Source organism: Meleagris gallopavo, chromosome 1 (genome assembly GCF_905368555.1).
Source record: "Meleagris gallopavo chromosome 1, MGAL_WU_HG_1.1, whole genome shotgun sequence".
Classification (NCBI taxonomy): Eukaryota; Metazoa; Chordata; class Aves; order Galliformes; family Phasianidae; genus Meleagris; species Meleagris gallopavo.
The window spans coordinates 51,816,835-51,840,134 of NC_139404.1; the positions used below are offsets into that span (position 1 = coordinate 51,816,835).

The 23,300-nt window shown below is 57.7% G+C and overlaps 7 protein-coding genes across 7 annotated transcripts; all 7 read left to right on the plus strand.

The window, feature by feature from the left end:
* Window positions 1-1,746: 1,746 nt before the first annotated feature.
* Window positions 1,747-3,001, plus strand: LOC146545315 (E3 ubiquitin-protein ligase Topors-like). Its single transcript, XM_085216806.1, has one exon. The coding sequence runs from the start codon at window positions 1,747-1,749 to the stop codon at window positions 2,836-2,838; it is 1,092 nt and encodes a 363-aa protein (XP_085072932.1). The 3' UTR covers window positions 2,839-3,001.
* Window positions 3,002-4,879: 1,878 nt separating this feature from the next.
* LOC146545316 (E3 ubiquitin-protein ligase Topors-like) lies at window positions 4,880-5,988 on the plus strand. Its single transcript, XM_085216807.1, has one exon. It carries the CDS (start codon window positions 4,880-4,882, stop codon window positions 5,969-5,971), a length of 1,092 nt encoding a protein of 363 aa, XP_085072933.1. The 3' UTR covers window positions 5,972-5,988.
* Window positions 5,989-8,012: 2,024 nt separating this feature from the next.
* On the plus strand, window positions 8,013-9,104 carry LOC146545317 (E3 ubiquitin-protein ligase Topors-like). Its single transcript, XM_085237695.1, has one exon. The coding sequence runs from the start codon at window positions 8,013-8,015 to the stop codon at window positions 9,102-9,104; it is 1,092 nt and encodes a 363-aa protein (XP_085093821.1).
* Window positions 9,105-11,145: 2,041 nt separating this feature from the next.
* LOC146545318 (E3 ubiquitin-protein ligase Topors-like) lies at window positions 11,146-12,400 on the plus strand. The gene has a single exon (XM_085216808.1). It carries the CDS (start codon window positions 11,146-11,148, stop codon window positions 12,235-12,237), a length of 1,092 nt encoding a protein of 363 aa, XP_085072934.1. The 3' UTR covers window positions 12,238-12,400.
* Window positions 12,401-14,278: 1,878 nt separating this feature from the next.
* Window positions 14,279-15,370, plus strand: LOC146545319 (E3 ubiquitin-protein ligase Topors-like). The gene has a single exon (XM_085238628.1). It carries the CDS (start codon window positions 14,279-14,281, stop codon window positions 15,368-15,370), a length of 1,092 nt encoding a protein of 363 aa, XP_085094754.1.
* Window positions 15,371-17,411: 2,041 nt separating this feature from the next.
* Window positions 17,412-18,504, plus strand: LOC146545320 (E3 ubiquitin-protein ligase Topors-like). Its single transcript, XM_085239549.1, is given in 2 exon segments — window positions 17,412-18,461; window positions 18,463-18,504. Coding segments are annotated over 2 exon segments (1,092 nt in total).
* A 2,041-nt stretch (window positions 18,505-20,545) lies between these two features.
* On the plus strand, window positions 20,546-21,800 carry LOC146545321 (E3 ubiquitin-protein ligase Topors-like). The gene has a single exon (XM_085216809.1). The coding sequence runs from the start codon at window positions 20,546-20,548 to the stop codon at window positions 21,635-21,637; it is 1,092 nt and encodes a 363-aa protein (XP_085072935.1). The 3' UTR covers window positions 21,638-21,800.
* Window positions 21,801-23,300: the final 1,500 nt, after the last annotated feature.

The following is a 23,300-nucleotide window of genomic DNA, read 5'->3' on the forward strand; positions in this document are numbered from 1 at the left end:
AAAGCCATACAGTATCTTTAGAATCACAGTGCCCTGGTGCTGCTCAGGCCTTAGTTGTGCTATAGTGGCCCTGTATCAGGAAGATGGCCCAGTACCTCCCAGTCTGGTAGTGTTACTGTTTCCACAGCACTAAGTTGTGGAACACAGGGGCTTGGAGGCAAATCCCACCTGGGGAAAGCTCTTGGCACAATTTTCTACATGCTGTACAAACGCACTATTTTCAGTTAAAGGAAATGTAAATTCTCAGCTTTTTAGCTGTGTTCCAATATGCTTGTTTCTAGTGCATAAATGGCCCCCAAAAAGCAAAACCTCAAAAATTTTTTTCTGGTTTTGTTGTCCTAAAAGCAGATTTGCCACCCAGTGTGCAATAAATCACTCACAACAAACTCAGGAAAGGCATTGCTTATTTATTTCAGGATTGCAAACCTGGGTGCCCGGTGAGTTCCCACAGATCACACACAAGCACAAAATGATCTGCATAATCTCTACATACAAAAGTTGCAAAGTTAATAAGTTTCCAGACTGTTCTCCTCATGATAATGGGCCGGAATATTTCATACAGCAATAGCATTGCTGACTACATACTTCCACGGCTACACATAGTCAGGGGAAGTGTCTACACATGGGCTGGGATCTGTGTGAGATGTGGGGGTGATGACCTGTGACCTGATTGAGAGCTGTGGGTTAAAACTGAGGACTAGACAAATAAAGGACAACTGACGGTTGCAGTCTGCTATAGCCATCCGATCCAGGGGAGCTGTTGAGTAGGCATTCTCTCGTCTGCTAAAAGAGGAATAACATCACAGGTCACATCCTGATGGAAGAATGAAAAATCTCAGATAAATGACTGGGAAAATAACACATAGGGCTGCAAGCTATGAAGGAGTCAACTGGAGTGGGTAGATGATAATATTCTGGTACACGTATTAATGAGACCAAGCAGAGGTGAAGTGCTACTGGATTTGCAGCTCACCAGTGAGGAGGAGAACAACGAAGAGAGTAAGAATGGATGCAGCATGGGCTACAACAAAAATGTCCAAAGGGAAAACCTGATCTGAAGGAAGATAGACTGAGATAAGGCAAGAGACAGGAATTTAAAGTTCAGGAAAGTGGAAGACTGGCTATAGAAAGACTAGAAGGATTGCAGTGATGCCACCGAGCAACAGGCTGTGATGTCACTGTGCGAGGCACTGTGACCTCAGCACCCTCACTGCTCAGCTTTGGGCGCAGGCAGAGCCTGGCCCAGTCAGTCTCGTGCCTGGACTCCTGCCGAGCGTGTGTTTGCGAGGCTTGGAGGTGGAGCGAGCATTTGTCTTGGGTGTTGGGCTGTGCTTTGGGCGCTGCTGGCAGTGGCTTTTGGTGCCCATCCTTACAGCCATCACTTGCATTTCCCTGGTCTGCCTGGCTCAGGCTACCGGGGCCCCACGGGGTGCACGCGCAGCAGCAGAGGTGAGCTGGGTGGGGACACGTCCCCCAGGGTGGCAATGGAGCAAGCGCTGAGATATGGGGAGCTGCCAGGGCCAGGGCCACAGCCTGAGGGCCCTGGGAGGGCATGGAGCATGGGCGGGCCCCAGTAGGGCCGGGAGGGTGTCCTGCCGAGGGACCTGGGTGTTTCTGTCCTCTGTCCCTGGGACACTGACTGACCGCGGCCTCTGTCTTTGCAGTGCACAACATTTACCCCTGTGGTGCTGCAGAAGAGGAGCAGCTCTTCATCTTCGCTCCCCAGCAAACCACAGAGTGAGGAGCATGGCGGCAAAGGAGGAATGGGTATGTCCCATCTGCCGTGACGAGCGCAAGGACGTTGCCTACGCGATGCCGTGCCGTCACGAGTTCTGCCTCGGCTGCATCCTGCGGTGGGGCAAGCAGCAGGAGAGCTGCCCTCTCTGCAGGAGGGTCATGGAAGTGGTCAAGGTGGCAGCGTTGGATGATGACGAGGACCTGGACTTCGTCATCTGGCCTCCAGCACCACCCGTACCTGCCTGCTTCCAGGAAGCCGCAGCTCCCAGTTTCAGCAGCTCAGGCTCTTCGCTGTCCTCTTCACCACCCCCTTCACCGTGGTCGGACGAGGAGGAGGATGAGGAGGCAGAGGACGAGGAGGCAGAGGCAGAGGCAGAAGCAGAGGAGGTGCCTACGGTGGGCGGTCTCCCACCTGACATCTGGGCAGATCTGTTCAGGCAGCGCCAGCAGATCCTGGACCCTGTGCTGCCCTGGCTGCGCCAACAGCTGCGAGCCACCTTTCACACACACTGGTGGCCGGCAATGGCAGCGGAGGCCTACCTCCTGAATGCCCTGTGTGAAATCGGGCCGGACAGCGAGTGGCTGACGGAGATGACGCGGCCTGCCCTGGAGAACAGAGCGGAGGCGTTCGTCCAGGAGCTCCTCGACAACATCGTGCGCCACTGCGGCGAGGAGGCGCACAGACTGCTGGGTCTGCAGGACGCCCACGTGCCTGAGGGGCGGGAGGAAGGCCCAGCAGCCAGGGGGCAGGAGGACAGCCCTGTGGCCGCCCCTGGTCCCACAGCCTCCCCAGAACCGGACCTCACGTCGGGGCCCAGAGTCAGCACTGCATGTCCCAGCATTGAGGAGGAGACCCGCACAGCAGTGGCTGACGTTCTTGCGTGTCCCGGTCTCGTCCCCGCTGCACACTCGGCGAGGGAAGCGGAGGAGCCCCATGAAGAGATGGAGCAGGCAACAGCAGCAGGTCCCTCTGCCCGGGGCAGCAGCCCCTCTGCTCCTGGCCACTCTCCTGAGAGGGCCCGGCGGCCCCCTAAGAGGAGAGCCGACAGTGACCAGGACCCACAGCCGCCCTGCAAGAGGCCGCCCCCTCGGCCTCACTAGCAGGGCTTTACACTTCTCTTCCCTTAAAAAATAAAAATAAAAAAAGATTACTCAGAATGACAGAGTCAGAGAGTTTTACGGGTTACAAGGGATCTTTGGGGATCATCTAGTCCAATTCCCTGCTAAAGCGGGTTCCCTGCACTAGGTTCCACAGGAAAGCGTCCGGGTGGGTGAGTCTCCGGAGAGGGAGACTCCACATGAACCTCGGGCATCTTTTTCCTGTGCTTGCCAAACTCAAAGCAAAGAAGTTATTCCTCGTGTTCATATGGAACTTCTTACGTTTTGATTTGTGCCCACTGCCCCTTGTCCTGTCACCGAGCACTATTTGGAAGAGCCTGGCTCCATTCACTTGACTCCCACCAATGGGATATTTATAAACATCAATAAGATCCTCTCTCAGTCTTCACCTCTCCAGGCTGAACTGTCGCGGGGCTCTCGGCCTTTCCGCATACAGGAGGTGCTCCAGACCCCTCATCGTCTTGGTGGCCCTCCACTGGGCTCTCTCTACAAGTTCCCTGTTCTTCTTGAACTGAGGAGCACAGAAGCGGACACATCAATCCTGATGTGGCCTCAGCAGGGTAGAGCAGAGGGGGAGGGTCGCCTCCCTCCGCCTGCTGGCCACGCTCTTTGCAATGCACCTACGATGCCGTTGGTCTTCTGGGCCACGAGGGCACCCTGCTGGATCATGGCCGACCCGCTGCCCACCAGGACACCCAGGTCCTTGCCCGCAGAGTTCCTTTCCAACGCCTCAGCCCCTCACCTTTACCAGCGTGTGTGGTTATTCCTCCCCAGGCGTGGGTCTCTGCACCTGCTTTTGTTGAACCTCATCGGGTTCCTCCCCACCCACTCCCCACTCTCCGGCCTTACTCTTCCACAGGGTCTTTCTTGCTTTTTGCTCGAGAGCGCTGGGGCTGCCATGTGCACAGTGCTGCTTTCTTCCCCCCGTCAATCTATCACCAGCAAAACATCATGTCTATACAATTTATTTTGTCCTTAAGGATCACGGAGCATTTAAATGGGATGAGGTTGCTGAGGAGAGGTGCTGAGTACGTTAGCAATGAATACTCTCCTCTACAAGAGCAAGGAAAAGCAGATCTTGGAAGCAGTGGATCTCGCTGGCATATTCAAAATGGAAAGCCAAACAAAAAAAGTGGAAGCAACGTCTGGTGTTCTCTGAAACTCCGGGAACTACTTTTAGACAACCTTGATTGTTATTTTGGACACCACGAAGGGAGGGACAAGGGCATCAGATGGGCCTCTGGCAAGGCATAGCCCAGGGCACTAAACTGCTGGCAAGGAGAAGGGGAGAGAGGAGGGGAGGGAGTGGCAGTGGCTGGAAGAGGCACCGGGGTCAAATGTACATTTGGGGTGCAAAGGTACGTGCAGACACAGGGATGCAAAGTGCTGCTGGGGCAAGTGCTGTGGGGGCAGAAGGATTGCGGTGACGTCACCGAGCAACAGGCTGTAATGTCACTGTGCGAGGCACTGTGACCTCAGCACCCTCACTGCTCAGCTTTGGGCGCAGGCAGAGCCTGGCCCAGTCAGTCTCGTGCCTGGACTCCTGCCGAGCGTGTGTTTGCGAGGCTTGGAGGTGGAGCGAGCATTTGTCTTGGGTGTTGGGCTGTGCTTTGGGCGCTGCTGGCAGTGGCTTTTGGTGCCCATCCTTACAGCCATCACTTGCATTTCCCTGGTCTGCCTGGCTCAGGCTACCGGGGCCCCACGGGGTGCACGCGCAGCAGCAGAGGTGAGCTGGGTGGGGACACGTCCCCCAGGGTGGCAATGGAGCAAGCGCTGAGATATGGGGAGCTGCCAGGGCCAGGGCCACAGCCTGAGGGCCCTGGGAGGGCATGGAGCATGGGCGGGCCCCAGTAGGGCCGGGAGGGTGTCCTGCCGAGGGACCTGGGTGTTTCTGTCCTCTGTCCCTGGGACACTGACTGACCGCGGCCTCTGTCTTTGCAGTGCACAACATTTACCCCTGTGGTGCTGCAGAAGAGGAGCAGCTCTTCATCTTCGCTCCCCAGCAAACCACAGAGTGAGGAGCATGGCGGCAAAGGAGGAATGGGTATGTCCCATCTGCCGTGACGAGCGCAAGGACGTTGCCTACGCGATGCCGTGCCGTCACGAGTTCTGCCTCGGCTGCATCCTGCGGTGGGGCAAGCAGCAGGAGAGCTGCCCTCTCTGCAGGAGGGTCATGGAAGTGGTCAAGGTGGCAGCGTTGGATGATGACGAGGACCTGGACTTCGTCATCTGGCCTCCAGCACCACCCGTACCTGCCTGCTTCCAGGAAGCCGCAGCTCCCAGTTTCAGCAGCTCAGGCTCTTCGCTGTCCTCTTCACCACCCCCTTCACCGTGGTCGGACGAGGAGGAGGATGAGGAGGCAGAGGACGAGGAGGCAGAGGCAGAGGCAGAAGCAGAGGAGGTGCCTACGGTGGGCGGTCTCCCACCTGACATCTGGGCAGATCTGTTCAGGCAGCGCCAGCAGATCCTGGACCCTGTGCTGCCCTGGCTGCGCCAACAGCTGCGAGCCACCTTTCACACACACTGGTGGCCGGCAATGGCAGCGGAGGCCTACCTCCTGAATGCCCTGTGTGAAATCGGGCCGGACAGCGAGTGGCTGACGGAGATGACGCGGCCTGCCCTGGAGAACAGAGCGGAGGCGTTCGTCCAGGAGCTCCTCGACAACATCGTGCGCCACTGCGGCGAGGAGGCGCACAGACTGCTGGGTCTGCAGGACGCCCACGTGCCTGAGGGGCGGGAGGAAGGCCCAGCAGCCAGGGGGCAGGAGGACAGCCCTGTGGCCGCCCCTGGTCCCACAGCCTCCCCAGAACCGGACCTCACGTCGGGGCCCAGAGTCAGCACTGCATGTCCCAGCATTGAGGAGGAGACCCGCACAGCAGTGGCTGACGTTCTTGCGTGTCCCGGTCTCGTCCCCGCTGCACACTCGGCGAGGGAAGCGGAGGAGCCCCATGAAGAGATGGAGCAGGCAACAGCAGCAGGTCCCTCTGCCCGGGGCAGCAGCCCCTCTGCTCCTGGCCACTCTCCTGAGAGGGCCCGGCGGCCCCCTAAGAGGAGAGCCGACAGTGACCAGGACCCACAGCCGCCCTGCAAGAGGCCGCCCCCTCGGCCTCACTAGCAGGGCTTTACACTTCTCTTCCCTTAAAAAGTAAAAATAAAAAAAGATTACTCAGAATGACAGAGTCAGAGAGTTTTACGGGTTACAAGGGATCTTTGGGGATCATCTAGTCCAATTCCCTGCTAAAGCGGGTTCCCTGCACTAGGTTCCACAGGAAAGCGTCCGGGTGGGTGAGTCTCCGGAGAGGGAGACTCCACATGAACCTCGGGCATCTTTTTCCTGTGCTTGCCAAACTCAAAGCAAAGAAGTTATTCCTCGTGTTCATATGGAACTTCTTACGTTTTGATTTGTGCCCACTGCCCCTTGTCCTGTCACCGAGCACTATTTGGAAGAGCCTGGCTCCATTCACTTGACTCCCACCAATGGGATATTTATAAACATCAATAAGATCCTCTCTCAGTCTTCACCTCTCCAGGCTGAACTGTCGCAGGGCTCTCGGCCTTTCCGCATACAGGAGGTGCTCCAGACCCCTCATCGTCTTGGTGGCCCTCCACTGGGCTCTCTCTACAAGTTCCCTGTTCTTCTTGAACTGAGGAGCACAGAAGCGGACACATCAATCCTGATGTGGCCTCAGCAGGGTAGAGCAGAGGGGGAGGGTCGCCTCCCTCCGCCTGCTGGCCACGCTCTTTGCAATGCACCTACGATGCCGTTGGTCTTCTGGGCCACGAGGGCACCCTGCTGGATCATGGCCGACCCGCTGCCCACCAGGACACCCAGGTCCTTGCCCGCAGAGTTCCTTTCCAACGCCTCAGCCCCTCACCTTTACCAGCGTGTGTGGTTATTCCTCCCCAGGCGTGGGTCTCTGCACCTGCTTTTGTTGAACCTCATCGGGTTCCTCCCCACCCACTCCCCACTCTCCGGCCTTACTCTTCCACAGGGTCTTTCTTGCTTTTTGCTCGAGAGCGCTGGGGCTGCCATGTGCACAGTGCTGCTTTCTTCCCCCCGTCAATCTATCACCAGCAAAACATCATGTCTATACAATTTATTTTGTCCTTAAGGATCACGGAGCATTTAAATGGGATGAGGTTGCTGAGGAGAGGTGCTGAGTACGTTAGCAATGAACACTCTCCTCTACAAGAGCAAGGAAAAGCAGATCTTGGAAGCAGTGGATCTCGCTGGCATATTCAAAATGGAAAGCCAAACAAAAAAAGTGGAAGCAACGTCTGGTGTTCTCTGAAACTCCGGGAACTACTTTTAGACAACCTTGATTGTTATTTTGGACACCACGAAGGGAGGGACAAGGGCATCAGATGGGCCTCTGGCAAGGCATAGCCCAGGGCACTAAACTGCTGGCAAGGAGAAGGGGAGAGAGGAGGGGAGGGAGTGGCAGTGGCTGGAAGAGGCACCGGGGTCAAATGTACATTTGGGGTGCAAAGGTACGTGCAGACACAGGGATGCAAAGTGCTGCTGGGGCAAGTGCTGTGGGGGCAGAAGGATTGCGGTGACGTCACCGAGCAACAGGCTGTAATGTCACTGTGCGAGGCACTGTGACCTCAGCACCCTCACTGCTCAGCTTTGGGCGCAGGCAGAGCCTGGCCCAGTCAGTCTCGTGCCTGGACTCCTGCCGAGCGTGTGTTTGCGAGGCTTGGAGGTGGAGCGAGCATTTGTCTTGGGTGTTGGGCTGTGCTTTGGGCGCTGCTGGCAGTGGCTTTTGGTGCCCATCCTTACAGCCATCACTTGCATTTCCCTGGTCTGCCTGGCTCAGGCTACCGGGGCCCCACGGGGTGCACGCGCAGCAGCAGAGGTGAGCTGGGTGGGGACACGTCCCCCAGGGTGGCAATGGAGCAAGCGCTGAGATATGGGGAGCTGCCAGGGCCAGGGCCACAGCCTGAGGGCCCTGGGAGGGCATGGAGCATGGGCGGGCCCCAGTAGGGCCGGGAGGGTGTCCTGCCGAGGGACCTGGGTGTTTCTGTCCTCTGTCCCTGGGACACTGACTGACCGCGGCCTCTGTCTTTGCAGTGCACAACATTTACCCCTGTGGTGCTGCAGAAGAGGAGCAGCTCTTCATCTTCGCTCCCCAGCAAACCACAGAGTGAGGAGCATGGCGGCAAAGGAGGAATGGGTATGTCCCATCTGCCGTGACGAGCGCAAGGACGTTGCCTACGCGATGCCGTGCCGTCACGAGTTCTGCCTCGGCTGCATCCTGCGGTGGGGCAAGCAGCAGGAGAGCTGCCCTCTCTGCAGGAGGGTCATGGAAGTGGTCAAGGTGGCAGCGTTGGATGATGACGAGGACCTGGACTTCGTCATCTGGCCTCCAGCACCACCCGTACCTGCCTGCTTCCAGGAAGCCGCAGCTCCCAGTTTCAGCAGCTCAGGCTCTTCGCTGTCCTCTTCACCACCCCCTTCACCGTGGTCGGACGAGGAGGAGGATGAGGAGGCAGAGGACGAGGAGGCAGAGGCAGAGGCAGAAGCAGAGGAGGTGCCTACGGTGGGCGGTCTCCCACCTGACATCTGGGCAGATCTGTTCAGGCAGCGCCAGCAGATCCTGGACCCTGTGCTGCCCTGGCTGCGCCAACAGCTGCGAGCCACCTTTCACACACACTGGTGGCCGGCAATGGCAGCGGAGGCCTACCTCCTGAATGCCCTGTGTGAAATCGGGCCGGACAGCGAGTGGCTGACGGAGATGACGCGGCCTGCCCTGGAGAACAGAGCGGAGGCGTTCGTCCAGGAGCTCCTCGACAACATCGTGCGCCACTGCGGCGAGGAGGCGCACAGACTGCTGGGTCTGCAGGACGCCCACGTGCCTGAGGGGCGGGAGGAAGGCCCAGCAGCCAGGGGGCAGGAGGACAGCCCTGTGGCCGCCCCTGGTCCCACAGCCTCCCCAGAACCGGACCTCACGTCGGGGCCCAGAGTCAGCACTGCATGTCCCAGCATTGAGGAGGAGACCCGCACAGCAGTGGCTGACGTTCTTGCGTGTCCCGGTCTCGTCCCCGCTGCACACTCGGCGAGGGAAGCGGAGGAGCCCCATGAAGAGATGGAGCAGGCAACAGCAGCAGGTCCCTCTGCCCGGGGCAGCAGCCCCTCTGCTCCTGGCCACTCTCCTGAGAGGGCCCGGCGGCCCCCTAAGAGGAGAGCCGACAGTGACCAGGACCCACAGCCGCCCTGCAAGAGGCCGCCCCCTCGGCCTCACTAGCAGGGCTTTACACTTCTCTTCCCTTAAAAAGTAAAAATAAAAAAAGATTACTCAGAATGACAGAGTCAGAGAGTTTTACGGGTTACAAGGGATCTTTGGGGATCATCTAGTCCAATTCCCTGCTAAAGCGGGTTCCCTGCACTAGGTTCCACAGGAAAGCGTCCGGGTGGGTGAGTCTCCGGAGAGGGAGACTCCACATGAACCTCGGGCATCTTTTTCCTGTGCTTGCCAAACTCAAAGCAAAGAAGTTATTCCTCGTGTTCATATGGAACTTCTTACGTTTTGATTTGTGCCCACTGCCCCTTGTCCTGTCACCGAGCACTATTTGGAAGAGCCTGGCTCCATTCACTTGACTCCCACCAATGGGATATTTATAAACATCAATAAGATCCTCTCTCAGTCTTCACCTCTCCAGGCTGAACTGTCGCGGGGCTCTCGGCCTTTCCGCATACAGGAGGTGCTCCAGACCCCTCATCGTCTTGGTGGCCCTCCACTGGGCTCTCTCTACAAGTTCCCTGTTCTTCTTGAACTGAGGAGCACAGAAGCGGACACATCAATCCTGATGTGGCCTCAGCAGGGTAGAGCAGAGGGGGAGGGTCGCCTCCCTCCGCCTGCTGGCCACGCTCTTTGCAATGCACCTACGATGCCGTTGGTCTTCTGGGCCACGAGGGCACCCTGCTGGATCATGGCCGACCCGCTGCCCACCAGGACACCCAGGTCCTTGCCCGCAGAGTTCCTTTCCAACGCCTCAGCCCCTCACCTTTACCAGCGTGTGTGGTTATTCCTCCCCAGGCGTGGGTCTCTGCACCTGCTTTTGTTGAACCTCATCGGGTTCCTCCCCACCCACTCCCCACTCTCCGGCCTTACTCTTCCACAGGGTCTTTCTTGCTTTTTGCTCGAGAGCGCTGGGGCTGCCATGTGCACAGTGCTGCTTTCTTCCCCCCGTCAATCTATCACCAGCAAAACATCATGTCTATACAATTTATTTTGTCCTTAAGGATCACGGAGCATTTAAATGGGATGAGGTTGCTGAGGAGAGGTGCTGAGTACGTTAGCAATGAACACTCTCCTCTACAAGAGCAAGGAAAAGCAGATCTTGGAAGCAGTGGATCTCGCTGGCATATTCAAAATGGAAAGCCAAACAAAAAAAGTGGAAGCAACGTCTGGTGTTCTCTGAAACTCCGGGAACTACTTTTAGACAACCTTGATTGTTATTTTGGACACCACGAAGGGAGGGACAAGGGCATCAGATGGGCCTCTGGCAAGGCATAGCCCAGGGCACTAAACTGCTGGCAAGGAGAAGGGGAGAGAGGAGGGGAGGGAGTGGCAGTGGCTGGAAGAGGCACCGGGGTCAAATGTACATTTGGGGTGCAAAGGTACGTGCAGACACAGGGATGCAAAGTGCTGCTGGGGCAAGTGCTGTGGGGGCAGAAGGATTGCGGTGACGTCACCGAGCAACAGGCTGTAATGTCACTGTGCGAGGCACTGTGACCTCAGCACCCTCACTGCTCAGCTTTGGGCGCAGGCAGAGCCTGGCCCAGTCAGTCTCGTGCCTGGACTCCTGCCGAGCGTGTGTTTGCGAGGCTTGGAGGTGGAGCGAGCATTTGTCTTGGGTGTTGGGCTGTGCTTTGGGCGCTGCTGGCAGTGGCTTTTGGTGCCCATCCTTACAGCCATCACTTGCATTTCCCTGGTCTGCCTGGCTCAGGCTACCGGGGCCCCACGGGGTGCACGCGCAGCAGCAGAGGTGAGCTGGGTGGGGACACGTCCCCCAGGGTGGCAATGGAGCAAGCGCTGAGATATGGGGAGCTGCCAGGGCCAGGGCCACAGCCTGAGGGCCCTGGGAGGGCATGGAGCATGGGCGGGCCCCAGTAGGGCCGGGAGGGTGTCCTGCCGAGGGACCTGGGTGTTTCTGTCCTCTGTCCCTGGGACACTGACTGACCGCGGCCTCTGTCTTTGCAGTGCACAACATTTACCCCTGTGGTGCTGCAGAAGAGGAGCAGCTCTTCATCTTCGCTCCCCAGCAAACCACAGAGTGAGGAGCATGGCGGCAAAGGAGGAATGGGTATGTCCCATCTGCCGTGACGAGCGCAAGGACGTTGCCTACGCGATGCCGTGCCGTCACGAGTTCTGCCTCGGCTGCATCCTGCGGTGGGGCAAGCAGCAGGAGAGCTGCCCTCTCTGCAGGAGGGTCATGGAAGTGGTCAAGGTGGCAGCGTTGGATGATGACGAGGACCTGGACTTCGTCATCTGGCCTCCAGCACCACCCGTACCTGCCTGCTTCCAGGAAGCCGCAGCTCCCAGTTTCAGCAGCTCAGGCTCTTCGCTGTCCTCTTCACCACCCCCTTCACCGTGGTCGGACGAGGAGGAGGATGAGGAGGCAGAGGACGAGGAGGCAGAGGCAGAGGCAGAAGCAGAGGAGGTGCCTACGGTGGGCGGTCTCCCACCTGACATCTGGGCAGATCTGTTCAGGCAGCGCCAGCAGATCCTGGACCCTGTGCTGCCCTGGCTGCGCCAACAGCTGCGAGCCACCTTTCACACACACTGGTGGCCGGCAATGGCAGCGGAGGCCTACCTCCTGAATGCCCTGTGTGAAATCGGGCCGGACAGCGAGTGGCTGACGGAGATGACGCGGCCTGCCCTGGAGAACAGAGCGGAGGCGTTCGTCCAGGAGCTCCTCGACAACATCGTGCGCCACTGCGGCGAGGAGGCGCACAGACTGCTGGGTCTGCAGGACGCCCACGTGCCTGAGGGGCGGGAGGAAGGCCCAGCAGCCAGGGGGCAGGAGGACAGCCCTGTGGCCGCCCCTGGTCCCACAGCCTCCCCAGAACCGGACCTCACGTCGGGGCCCAGAGTCAGCACTGCATGTCCCAGCATTGAGGAGGAGACCCGCACAGCAGTGGCTGACGTTCTTGCGTGTCCCGGTCTCGTCCCCGCTGCACACTCGGCGAGGGAAGCGGAGGAGCCCCATGAAGAGATGGAGCAGGCAACAGCAGCAGGTCCCTCTGCCCGGGGCAGCAGCCCCTCTGCTCCTGGCCACTCTCCTGAGAGGGCCCGGCGGCCCCCTAAGAGGAGAGCCGACAGTGACCAGGACCCACAGCCGCCCTGCAAGAGGCCGCCCCCTCGGCCTCACTAGCAGGGCTTTACACTTCTCTTCCCTTAAAAAATAAAAATAAAAAAAGATTACTCAGAATGACAGAGTCAGAGAGTTTTACGGGTTACAAGGGATCTTTGGGGATCATCTAGTCCAATTCCCTGCTAAAGCGGGTTCCCTGCACTAGGTTCCACAGGAAAGCGTCCGGGTGGGTGAGTCTCCGGAGAGGGAGACTCCACATGAACCTCGGGCATCTTTTTCCTGTGCTTGCCAAACTCAAAGCAAAGAAGTTATTCCTCGTGTTCATATGGAACTTCTTACGTTTTGATTTGTGCCCACTGCCCCTTGTCCTGTCACCGAGCACTATTTGGAAGAGCCTGGCTCCATTCACTTGACTCCCACCAATGGGATATTTATAAACATCAATAAGATCCTCTCTCAGTCTTCACCTCTCCAGGCTGAACTGTCGCGGGGCTCTCGGCCTTTCCGCATACAGGAGGTGCTCCAGACCCCTCATCGTCTTGGTGGCCCTCCACTGGGCTCTCTCTACAAGTTCCCTGTTCTTCTTGAACTGAGGAGCACAGAAGCGGACACATCAATCCTGATGTGGCCTCAGCAGGGTAGAGCAGAGGGGGAGGGTCGCCTCCCTCCGCCTGCTGGCCACGCTCTTTGCAATGCACCTACGATGCCGTTGGTCTTCTGGGCCACGAGGGCACCCTGCTGGATCATGGCCGACCCGCTGCCCACCAGGACACCCAGGTCCTTGCCCGCAGAGTTCCTTTCCAACGCCTCAGCCCCTCACCTTTACCAGCGTGTGTGGTTATTCCTCCCCAGGCGTGGGTCTCTGCACCTGCTTTTGTTGAACCTCATCGGGTTCCTCCCCACCCACTCCCCACTCTCCGGCCTTACTCTTCCACAGGGTCTTTCTTGCTTTTTGCTCGAGAGCGCTGGGGCTGCCATGTGCACAGTGCTGCTTTCTTCCCCCCGTCAATCTATCACCAGCAAAACATCATGTCTATACAATTTATTTTGTCCTTAAGGATCACGGAGCATTTAAATGGGATGAGGTTGCTGAGGAGAGGTGCTGAGTACGTTAGCAATGAATACTCTCCTCTACAAGAGCAAGGAAAAGCAGATCTTGGAAGCAGTGGATCTCGCTGGCATATTCAAAATGGAAAGCCAAACAAAAAAAGTGGAAGCAACGTCTGGTGTTCTCTGAAACTCCGGGAACTACTTTTAGACAACCTTGATTGTTATTTTGGACACCACGAAGGGAGGGACAAGGGCATCAGATGGGCCTCTGGCAAGGCATAGCCCAGGGCACTAAACTGCTGGCAAGGAGAAGGGGAGAGAGGAGGGGAGGGAGTGGCAGTGGCTGGAAGAGGCACCGGGGTCAAATGTACATTTGGGGTGCAAAGGTACGTGCAGACACAGGGATGCAAAGTGCTGCTGGGGCAAGTGCTGTGGGGGCAGAAGGATTGCGGTGACGTCACCGAGCAACAGGCTGTAATGTCACTGTGCGAGGCACTGTGACCTCAGCACCCTCACTGCTCAGCTTTGGGCGCAGGCAGAGCCTGGCCCAGTCAGTCTCGTGCCTGGACTCCTGCCGAGCGTGTGTTTGCGAGGCTTGGAGGTGGAGCGAGCATTTGTCTTGGGTGTTGGGCTGTGCTTTGGGCGCTGCTGGCAGTGGCTTTTGGTGCCCATCCTTACAGCCATCACTTGCATTTCCCTGGTCTGCCTGGCTCAGGCTACCGGGGCCCCACGGGGTGCACGCGCAGCAGCAGAGGTGAGCTGGGTGGGGACACGTCCCCCAGGGTGGCAATGGAGCAAGCGCTGAGATATGGGGAGCTGCCAGGGCCAGGGCCACAGCCTGAGGGCCCTGGGAGGGCATGGAGCATGGGCGGGCCCCAGTAGGGCCGGGAGGGTGTCCTGCCGAGGGACCTGGGTGTTTCTGTCCTCTGTCCCTGGGACACTGACTGACCGCGGCCTCTGTCTTTGCAGTGCACAACATTTACCCCTGTGGTGCTGCAGAAGAGGAGCAGCTCTTCATCTTCGCTCCCCAGCAAACCACAGAGTGAGGAGCATGGCGGCAAAGGAGGAATGGGTATGTCCCATCTGCCGTGACGAGCGCAAGGACGTTGCCTACGCGATGCCGTGCCGTCACGAGTTCTGCCTCGGCTGCATCCTGCGGTGGGGCAAGCAGCAGGAGAGCTGCCCTCTCTGCAGGAGGGTCATGGAAGTGGTCAAGGTGGCAGCGTTGGATGATGACGAGGACCTGGACTTCGTCATCTGGCCTCCAGCACCACCCGTACCTGCCTGCTTCCAGGAAGCCGCAGCTCCCAGTTTCAGCAGCTCAGGCTCTTCGCTGTCCTCTTCACCACCCCCTTCACCGTGGTCGGACGAGGAGGAGGATGAGGAGGCAGAGGACGAGGAGGCAGAGGCAGAGGCAGAAGCAGAGGAGGTGCCTACGGTGGGCGGTCTCCCACCTGACATCTGGGCAGATCTGTTCAGGCAGCGCCAGCAGATCCTGGACCCTGTGCTGCCCTGGCTGCGCCAACAGCTGCGAGCCACCTTTCACACACACTGGTGGCCGGCAATGGCAGCGGAGGCCTACCTCCTGAATGCCCTGTGTGAAATCGGGCCGGACAGCGAGTGGCTGACGGAGATGACGCGGCCTGCCCTGGAGAACAGAGCGGAGGCGTTCGTCCAGGAGCTCCTCGACAACATCGTGCGCCACTGCGGCGAGGAGGCGCACAGACTGCTGGGTCTGCAGGACGCCCACGTGCCTGAGGGGCGGGAGGAAGGCCCAGCAGCCAGGGGGCAGGAGGACAGCCCTGTGGCCGCCCCTGGTCCCACAGCCTCCCCAGAACCGGACCTCACGTCGGGGCCCAGAGTCAGCACTGCATGTCCCAGCATTGAGGAGGAGACCCGCACAGCAGTGGCTGACGTTCTTGCGTGTCCCGGTCTCGTCCCCGCTGCACACTCGGCGAGGGAAGCGGAGGAGCCCCATGAAGAGATGGAGCAGGCAACAGCAGCAGGTCCCTCTGCCCGGGGCAGCAGCCCCTCTGCTCCTGGCCACTCTCCTGAGAGGGCCCGGCGGCCCCCTAAGAGGAGAGCCGACAGTGACCAGGACCCACAGCCGCCCTGCAAGAGGCCGCCCCCTCGGCCTCACTAGCAGGGCTTTACACTTCTCTTCCCTTAAAAAGTAAAAATAAAAAAAGATTACTCAGAATGACAGAGTCAGAGAGTTTTACGGGTTACAAGGGATCTTTGGGGATCATCTAGTCCAATTCCCTGCTAAAGCGGGTTCCCTGCACTAGGTTCCACAGGAAAGCGTCCGGGTGGGTGAGTCTCCGGAGAGGGAGACTCCACATGAACCTCGGGCATCTTTTTCCTGTGCTTGCCAAACTCAAAGCAAAGAAGTTATTCCTCGTGTTCATATGGAACTTCTTACGTTTTGATTTGTGCCCACTGCCCCTTGTCCTGTCACCGAGCACTATTTGGAAGAGCCTGGCTCCATTCACTTGACTCCCACCAATGGGATATTTATAAACATCAATAAGATCCTCTCTCAGTCTTCACCTCTCCAGGCTGAACTGTCGCGGGGCTCTCGGCCTTTCCGCATACAGGAGGTGCTCCAGACCCCTCATCGTCTTGGTGGCCCTCCACTGGGCTCTCTCTACAAGTTCCCTGTTCTTCTTGAACTGAGGAGCACAGAAGCGGACACATCAATCCTGATGTGGCCTCAGCAGGGTAGAGCAGAGGGGGAGGGTCGCCTCCCTCCGCCTGCTGGCCACGCTCTTTGCAATGCACCTACGATGCCGTTGGTCTTCTGGGCCACGAGGGCACCCTGCTGGATCATGGCCGACCCGCTGCCCACCAGGACACCCAGGTCCTTGCCCGCAGAGTTCCTTTCCAACGCCTCAGCCCCTCACCTTTACCAGCGTGTGTGGTTATTCCTCCCCAGGCGTGGGTCTCTGCACCTGCTTTTGTTGAACCTCATCGGGTTCCTCCCCACCCACTCCCCACTCTCCGGCCTTACTCTTCCACAGGGTCTTTCTTGCTTTTTGCTCGAGAGCGCTGGGGCTGCCATGTGCACAGTGCTGCTTTCTTCCCCCCGTCAATCTATCACCAGCAAAACATCATGTCTATACAATTTATTTTGTCCTTAAGGATCACGGAGCATTTAAATGGGATGAGGTTGCTGAGGAGAGGTGCTGAGTACGTTAGCAATGAACACTCTCCTCTACAAGAGCAAGGAAAAGCAGATCTTGGAAGCAGTGGATCTCGCTGGCATATTCAAAATGGAAAGCCAAACAAAAAAAGTGGAAGCAACGTCTGGTGTTCTCTGAAACTCCGGGAACTACTTTTAGACAACCTTGATTGTTATTTTGGACACCACGAAGGGAGGGACAAGGGCATCAGATGGGCCTCTGGCAAGGCATAGCCCAGGGCACTAAACTGCTGGCAAGGAGAAGGGGAGAGAGGAGGGGAGGGAGTGGCAGTGGCTGGAAGAGGCACCGGGGTCAAATGTACATTTGGGGTGCAAAGGTACGTGCAGACACAGGGATGCAAAGTGCTGCTGGGGCAAGTGCTGTGGGGGCAGAAGGATTGCGGTGACGTCACCGAGCAACAGGCTGTAATGTCACTGTGCGAGGCACTGTGACCTCAGCACCCTCACTGCTCAGCTTTGGGCGCAGGCAGAGCCTGGCCCAGTCAGTCTCGTGCCTGGACTCCTGCCGAGCGTGTGTTTGCGAGGCTTGGAGGTGGAGCGAGCATTTGTCTTGGGTGTTGGGCTGTGCTTTGGGCGCTGCTGGCAGTGGCTTTTGGTGCCCATCCTTACAGCCATCACTTGCATTTCCCTGGTCTGCCTGGCTCAGGCTACCGGGGCCCCACGGGGTGCACGCGCAGCAGCAGAGGTGAGCTGGGTGGGGACACGTCCCCCAGGGTGGCAATGGAGCAAGCGCTGAGATATGGGGAGCTGCCAGGGCCAGGGCCACAGCCTGAGGGCCCTGGGAGGGCATGGAGCATGGGCGGGCCCCAGTAGGGCCGGGAGGGTGTCCTGCCGAGGGACCTGGGTGTTTCTGTCCTCTGTCCCTGGGACACTGACTGACCGCGGCCTCTGTCTTTGCAGTGCACAACATTTACCCCTGTGGTGCTGCAGAAGAGGAGCAGCTCTTCATCTTCGCTCCCCAGCAAACCACAGAGTGAGGAGCATGGCGGCAAAGGAGGAATGGGTATGTCCCATCTGCCGTGACGAGCGCAAGGACGTTGCCTACGCGATGCCGTGCCGTCACGAGTTCTGCCTCGGCTGCATCCTGCGGTGGGGCAAGCAGCAGGAGAGCTGCCCTCTCTGCAGGAGGGTCATGGAAGTGGTCAAGGTGGCAGCGTTGGATGATGACGAGGACCTGGACTTCGTCATCTGGCCTCCAGCACCACCCGTACCTGCCTGCTTCCAGGAAGCCGCAGCTCCCAGTTTCAGCAGCTCAGGCTCTTCGCTGTCCTCTTCACCACCCCCTTCACCGTGGTCGGACGAGGAGGAGGATGAGGAGGCAGAGGACGAGGAGGCAGAGGCAGAGGCAGAAGCAGAGGAGGTGCCTACGGTGGGCGGTCTCCCACCTGACATCTGGGCAGATCTGTTCAGGCAGCGCCAGCAGATCCTGGACCCTGTGCTGCCCTGGCTGCGCCAACAGCTGCGAGCCACCTTTCACACACACTGGTGGCCGGCAATGGCAGCGGAGGCCTACCTCCTGAATGCCCTGTGTGAAATCGGGCCGGACAGCGAGTGGCTGACGGAGATGACGCGGCCTGCCCTGGAGAACAGAGCGGAGGCGTTCGTCCAGGAGCTCCTCGACAACATCGTGCGCCACTGCGGCGAGGAGGCGCACAGACTGCTGGGTCTGCAGGACGCCCACGTGCCTGAGGGGCGGGAGGAAGGCCCAGCAGCCAGGGGGCAGGAGGACAGCCCTGTGGCCGCCCCTGGTCCCACAGCCTCCCCAGAACCGGACCTCACGTCGGGGCCCAGAGTCAGCACTGCATGTCCCAGCATTGAGGAGGAGACCCGCACAGCAGTGGCTGACGTTCTTGCGTGTCCCGGTCTCGTCCCCGCTGCACACTCGGCGAGGGAAGCGGAGGAGCCCCATGAAGAGATGGAGCAGGCAACAGCAGCAGGTCCCTCTGCCCGGGGCAGCAGCCCCTCTGCTCCTGGCCACTCTCCTGAGAGGGCCCGGCGGCCCCCTAAGAGGAGAGCCGACAGTGACCAGGAACCCACAGCCGCCCTGCAAGAGGCCGCCCCCTCGGCCTCACTAGCAGGGCTTTACACTTCTCTTCCCTTAAAAAATAAAATTAAAAAAAGATTACTCAGAATGACAGAGTCAGAGAGTTTTACGGGTTACAAGGGATCTTTGGGGATCATCTAGTCCAATTCCCTGCTAAAGCGGGTTCCCTGCACTAGGTTCCACAGGAAAGCGTCCGGGTGGGTGAGTCTCCGGAGAGGGAGACTCCACATGAACCTCGGGCATCTTTTTCCTGTGCTTGCCAAACTCAAAGCAAAGAAGTTATTCCTCGTGTTCATATGGAACTTCTTACGTTTTGATTTGTGCCCACTGCCCCTTGTCCTGTCACCGAGCACTATTTGGAAGAGCCTGGCTCCATTCACTTGACTCCCACCAATGGGATATTTATAAACATCAATAAGATCCTCTCTCAGTCTTCACCTCTCCAGGCTGAACTGTCGCGGGGCTCTCGGCCTTTCCGCATACAGGAGGTGCTCCAGACCCCTCATCGTCTTGGTGGCCCTCCACTGGGCTCTCTCTACAAGTTCCCTGTTCTTCTTGAACTGAGGAGCACAGAAGCGGACACATCAATCCTGATGTGGCCTCAGCAGGGTAGAGCAGAGGGGGAGGGTCGCCTCCCTCCGCCTGCTGGCCACGCTCTTTGCAATGCACCTACGATGCCGTTGGTCTTCTGGGCCACGAGGGCACCCTGCTGGATCATGGCCGACCCGCTGCCCACCAGGACACCCAGGTCCTTGCCCGCAGAGTTCCTTTCCAACGCCTCAGCCCCTCACCTTTACCAGCGTGTGTGGTTATTCCTCCCCAGGCGTGGGTCTCTGCACCTGCTTTTGTTGAACCTCATCGGGTTCCTCCCCACCCACTCCCCACTCTCCGGCCTTACTCTTCCACAGGGTCTTTCTTGCTTTTTGCTCGAGAGCGCTGGGGCTGCCATGTGCACAGTGCTGCTTTCTTCCCCCCGTCAATCTATCACCAGCAAAACATCATGTCTATACAATTTATTTTGTCCTTAAGGATCACGGAGCATTTAAATGGGATGAGGTTGCTGAGGAGAGGTGCTGAGTACGTTAGCAATGAACACTCTCCTCTACAAGAGCAAGGAAAAGCAGATCTTGGAAGCAGTGGATCTCGCTGGCATATTCAAAATGGAAAGCCAAACAAAAAAAGTGGAAGCAACGTCTGGTGTTCTCTGAAACTCCGGGAACTACTTTTAGACAACCTTGATTGTTATTTTGGACACCACGAAGGGAGGGACAAGGGCATCAGATGGGCCTCTGGCAAGGCATAGCCCAGGGCACTAAACTGCTGGCAAGGAGAAGGGGAGAGAGGAGGGGAGGGAGTGGCAGTGGCTGGAAGAGGCACCGGGGTCAAATGTACATTTGGGGTGCAAAGGTACGTGCAGACACAGGGATGCAAAGTGCTGCTGGGGCAAGTGCTGTGGGGGCAGAAGGATTGCGGTGACGTCACCGAGCAACAGGCTGTAATGTCACTGTGCGAGGCACTGTGACCTCAGCACCCTCACTGCTCAGCTTTGGGCGCAGGCAGAGCCTGGCCCAGTCAGTCTCGTGCCTGGACTCCTGCCGAGCGTGTGTTTGCGAGGCTTGGAGGTGGAGCGAGCATTTGTCTTGGGTGTTGGGCTGTGCTTTGGGCGCTGCTGGCAGTGGCTTTTGGTGCCCATCCTTACAGCCATCACTTGCATTTCCCTGGTCTGCCTGGCTCAGGCTACCGGGGCCCCACGGGGTGCACGCGCAGCAGCAGAGGTGAGCTGGGTGGGGACACGTCCCCCAGGGTGGCAATGGAGCAAGCGCTGAGATATGGGGAGCTGCCAGGGCCAGGGCCACAGCCTGAGGGCCCTGGGAGGGCATGGAGCATGGGCGGGCCCCAGTAGGGCCGGGAGGGTGTCCTGCCGAGGGACCTGGGTGTTTCTGTCCTCTGTCCCTGGGACACTGACTGACCGCGGCCTCTGTCTTTGCAGTGCACAACATTTACCCCTGTGGTGCTGCAGAAGAGGAGCAGCTCTTCATCTTCGCTCCCCAGCAAACCACAGAGTGAGGAGCATGGCGGCAAAGGAGGAATGGGTATGTCCCATCTGCCGTGACGAGCGCAAGGACGTTGCCTACGCGATGCCGTGCCGTCACGAGTTCTGCCTCGGCTGCATCCTGCGGTGGGGCAAGCAGCAGGAGAGCTGCCCTCTCTGCAGGAGGGTCATGGAAGTGGTCAAGGTGGCAGCGTTGGATGATGACGAGGACCTGGACTTCGTCATCTGGCCTCCAGCACCACCCGTACCTGCCTGCTTCCAGGAAGCCGCAGCTCCCAGTTTCAGCAGCTCAGGCTCTTCGCTGTCCTCTTCACCACCCCCTTCACCGTGGTCGGACGAGGAGGAGGATGAGGAGGCAGAGGACGAGGAGGCAGAGGCAGAGGCAGAAGCAGAGGAGGTGCCTACGGTGGGCGGTCTCCCACCTGACATCTGGGCAGATCTGTTCAGGCAGCGCCAGCAGATCCTGGACCCTGTGCTGCCCTGGCTGCGCCAACAGCTGCGAGCCACCTTTCACACACACTGGTGGCCGGCAATGGCAGCGGAGGCCTACCTCCTGAATGCCCTGTGTGAAATCGGGCCGGACAGCGAGTGGCTGACGGAGATGACGCGGCCTGCCCTGGAGAACAGAGCGGAGGCGTTCGTCCAGGAGCTCCTCGACAACATCGTGCGCCACTGCGGCGAGGAGGCGCACAGACTGCTGGGTCTGCAGGACGCCCACGTGCCTGAGGGGCGGGAGGAAGGCCCAGCAGCCAGGGGGCAGGAGGACAGCCCTGTGGCCGCCCCTGGTCCCACAGCCTCCCCAGAACCGGACCTCACGTCGGGGCCCAGAGTCAGCACTGCATGTCCCAGCATTGAGGAGGAGACCCGCACAGCAGTGGCTGACGTTCTTGCGTGTCCCGGTCTCGTCCCCGCTGCACACTCGGCGAGGGAAGCGGAGGAGCCCCATGAAGAGATGGAGCAGGCAACAGCAGCAGGTCCCTCTGCCCGGGGCAGCAGCCCCTCTGCTCCTGGCCACTCTCCTGAGAGGGCCCGGCGGCCCCCTAAGAGGAGAGCCGACAGTGACCAGGACCCACAGCCGCCCTGCAAGAGGCCGCCCCCTCGGCCTCACTAGCAGGGCTTTACACTTCTCTTCCCTTAAAAAATAAAAATAAAAAAAGATTACTCAGAATGACAGAGTCAGAGAGTTTTACGGGTTACAAGGGATCTTTGGGGATCATCTAGTCCAATTCCCTGCTAAAGCGGGTTCCCTGCACTAGGTTCCACAGGAAAGCGTCCGGGTGGGTGAGTCTCCGGAGAGGGAGACTCCACATGAACCTCGGGCATCTTTTTCCTGTGCTTGCCAAACTCAAAGCAAAGAAGTTATTCCTCGTGTTCATATGGAACTTCTTACGTTTTGATTTGTGCCCACTGCCCCTTGTCCTGTCACCGAGCACTTTTCAGAAGACCCTGTGTGTTCTGCATGTTTCCAGGCTTCCCTCAGCTGTCTCTTCTATGTTTTTTGACTGTGTCATGGCACAAAACTATTGTCTTCTCAGATAAATCGAACAGCATCCAGAGATCTAAACTCTCCCAATATATAATCCTGGCCTTGTCAACAAAGATTTTTTGCTACACTTGTGCAGTGTGTTTTCTTTCTCTTCTGTCGCTAGTTCATACAATCAGGCTATCAGCTATATTAGTTATGCCATTAAGTGAAATTACAGCCTTACAGGGATGGAAAATAAATGTTGTTCTACATGAAATGTTGTGGTGTGGAAGTCACGATGCATATTCAAGTATAATATGAACCTCAATATTACAAGTTTGCAACGTCATGTCATGAAGCTGAGGAAACGTCAGAATTGCATTCTGCAAGTGTATATCACTTTCCCCCAGGATTCTTGACTTCTTCAGTACACAGAGTGGCCAAAGAATAAGACAGGAGTTGCCATAAACAGAAAGGATATTCTCTGCTTTAAAAGCTGGCCTGAGACCTAGGATGGCTTGGTTTTATTCCAAATTCAGCTGCAACCTTTCTTCTAGATGTTGGGCAAAAATCCAGTGGTAATTTAAACAGAGAAAGTGGATTCTGTTGTGAAATTCATCTTAAATCTGCTATCTTTTACCTTACTGTCATTTAAACCTTATATTATTTTTTTTTTCCCAAAATCATTTCACTTCACATTGAAGTGTATCTGTTTGTCATAACCAGAGAAGAGAGCAGGCTGTTCAGTGCTAGTCTGTTGTATGCAGCGGGCATATTCATTCTGCTGCAGCCATGTGGCCAGTAATCTTCAAAGATACAGAGCAGTGCTATTCCAGTGTCTCAGCCTTATTCTAACACATTCCTGAGGACTTGCAGTATTTCAGTGTCTCCTGATGACTCATTCATGGCAGTCAGAGATCAGAGCAGGCAACTTTGCTGTGGAGTGGATCTTGCTATTTTTCTCTATTAGCTAAGAGGAAAACTGCCACCTTACAAACACGTTTTTTTTCCCCTGAATTGTTTTCCTCCTATCTGTGGGAATACTTGCACCTTCACTGATCACTGTCTGATGAGAACTGCTAGCCAAAAAGCTGCAACTGAAAAGAATGACCTTTGCCAATATCAAGCTCCTCTTGCAGAAACCAATGGACAGGGAAAGAGCAAGAGAGCGAGAGACAGCTCCGACAGTAATGGGCTGTAATTGAGTTCTCAGCCTTGCTTTAACTGCCTTGGTGCGATTGCCTGTGAAAATTGCTCTGTTTTATGCTCTTTGTTAGGTTCTGTCAAGCCCCATTTAAAATAATGAGGC

Excerpts from the sequence above, each read along its gene's own strand:
- LOC146545316 (XM_085216807.1), top strand. The coding sequence starts at position 4,880 with ATGGCGGCAAAGGAGGAATGGGTATGTCCCATCTGCCGTGACGAGCGC.
- LOC146545315 (XM_085216806.1), top strand. The coding sequence starts at position 1,747 with ATGGCGGCAAAGGAGGAATGGGTATGTCCCATCTGCCGTGACGAGCGC.
- LOC146545319 (XM_085238628.1), top strand. The coding sequence starts at position 14,279 with ATGGCGGCAAAGGAGGAATGGGTATGTCCCATCTGCCGTGACGAGCGC.
- LOC146545317 (XM_085237695.1), top strand. The coding sequence starts at position 8,013 with ATGGCGGCAAAGGAGGAATGGGTATGTCCCATCTGCCGTGACGAGCGC.
- LOC146545318 (XM_085216808.1), top strand. The coding sequence starts at position 11,146 with ATGGCGGCAAAGGAGGAATGGGTATGTCCCATCTGCCGTGACGAGCGC.
- LOC146545321 (XM_085216809.1), top strand. The coding sequence starts at position 20,546 with ATGGCGGCAAAGGAGGAATGGGTATGTCCCATCTGCCGTGACGAGCGC.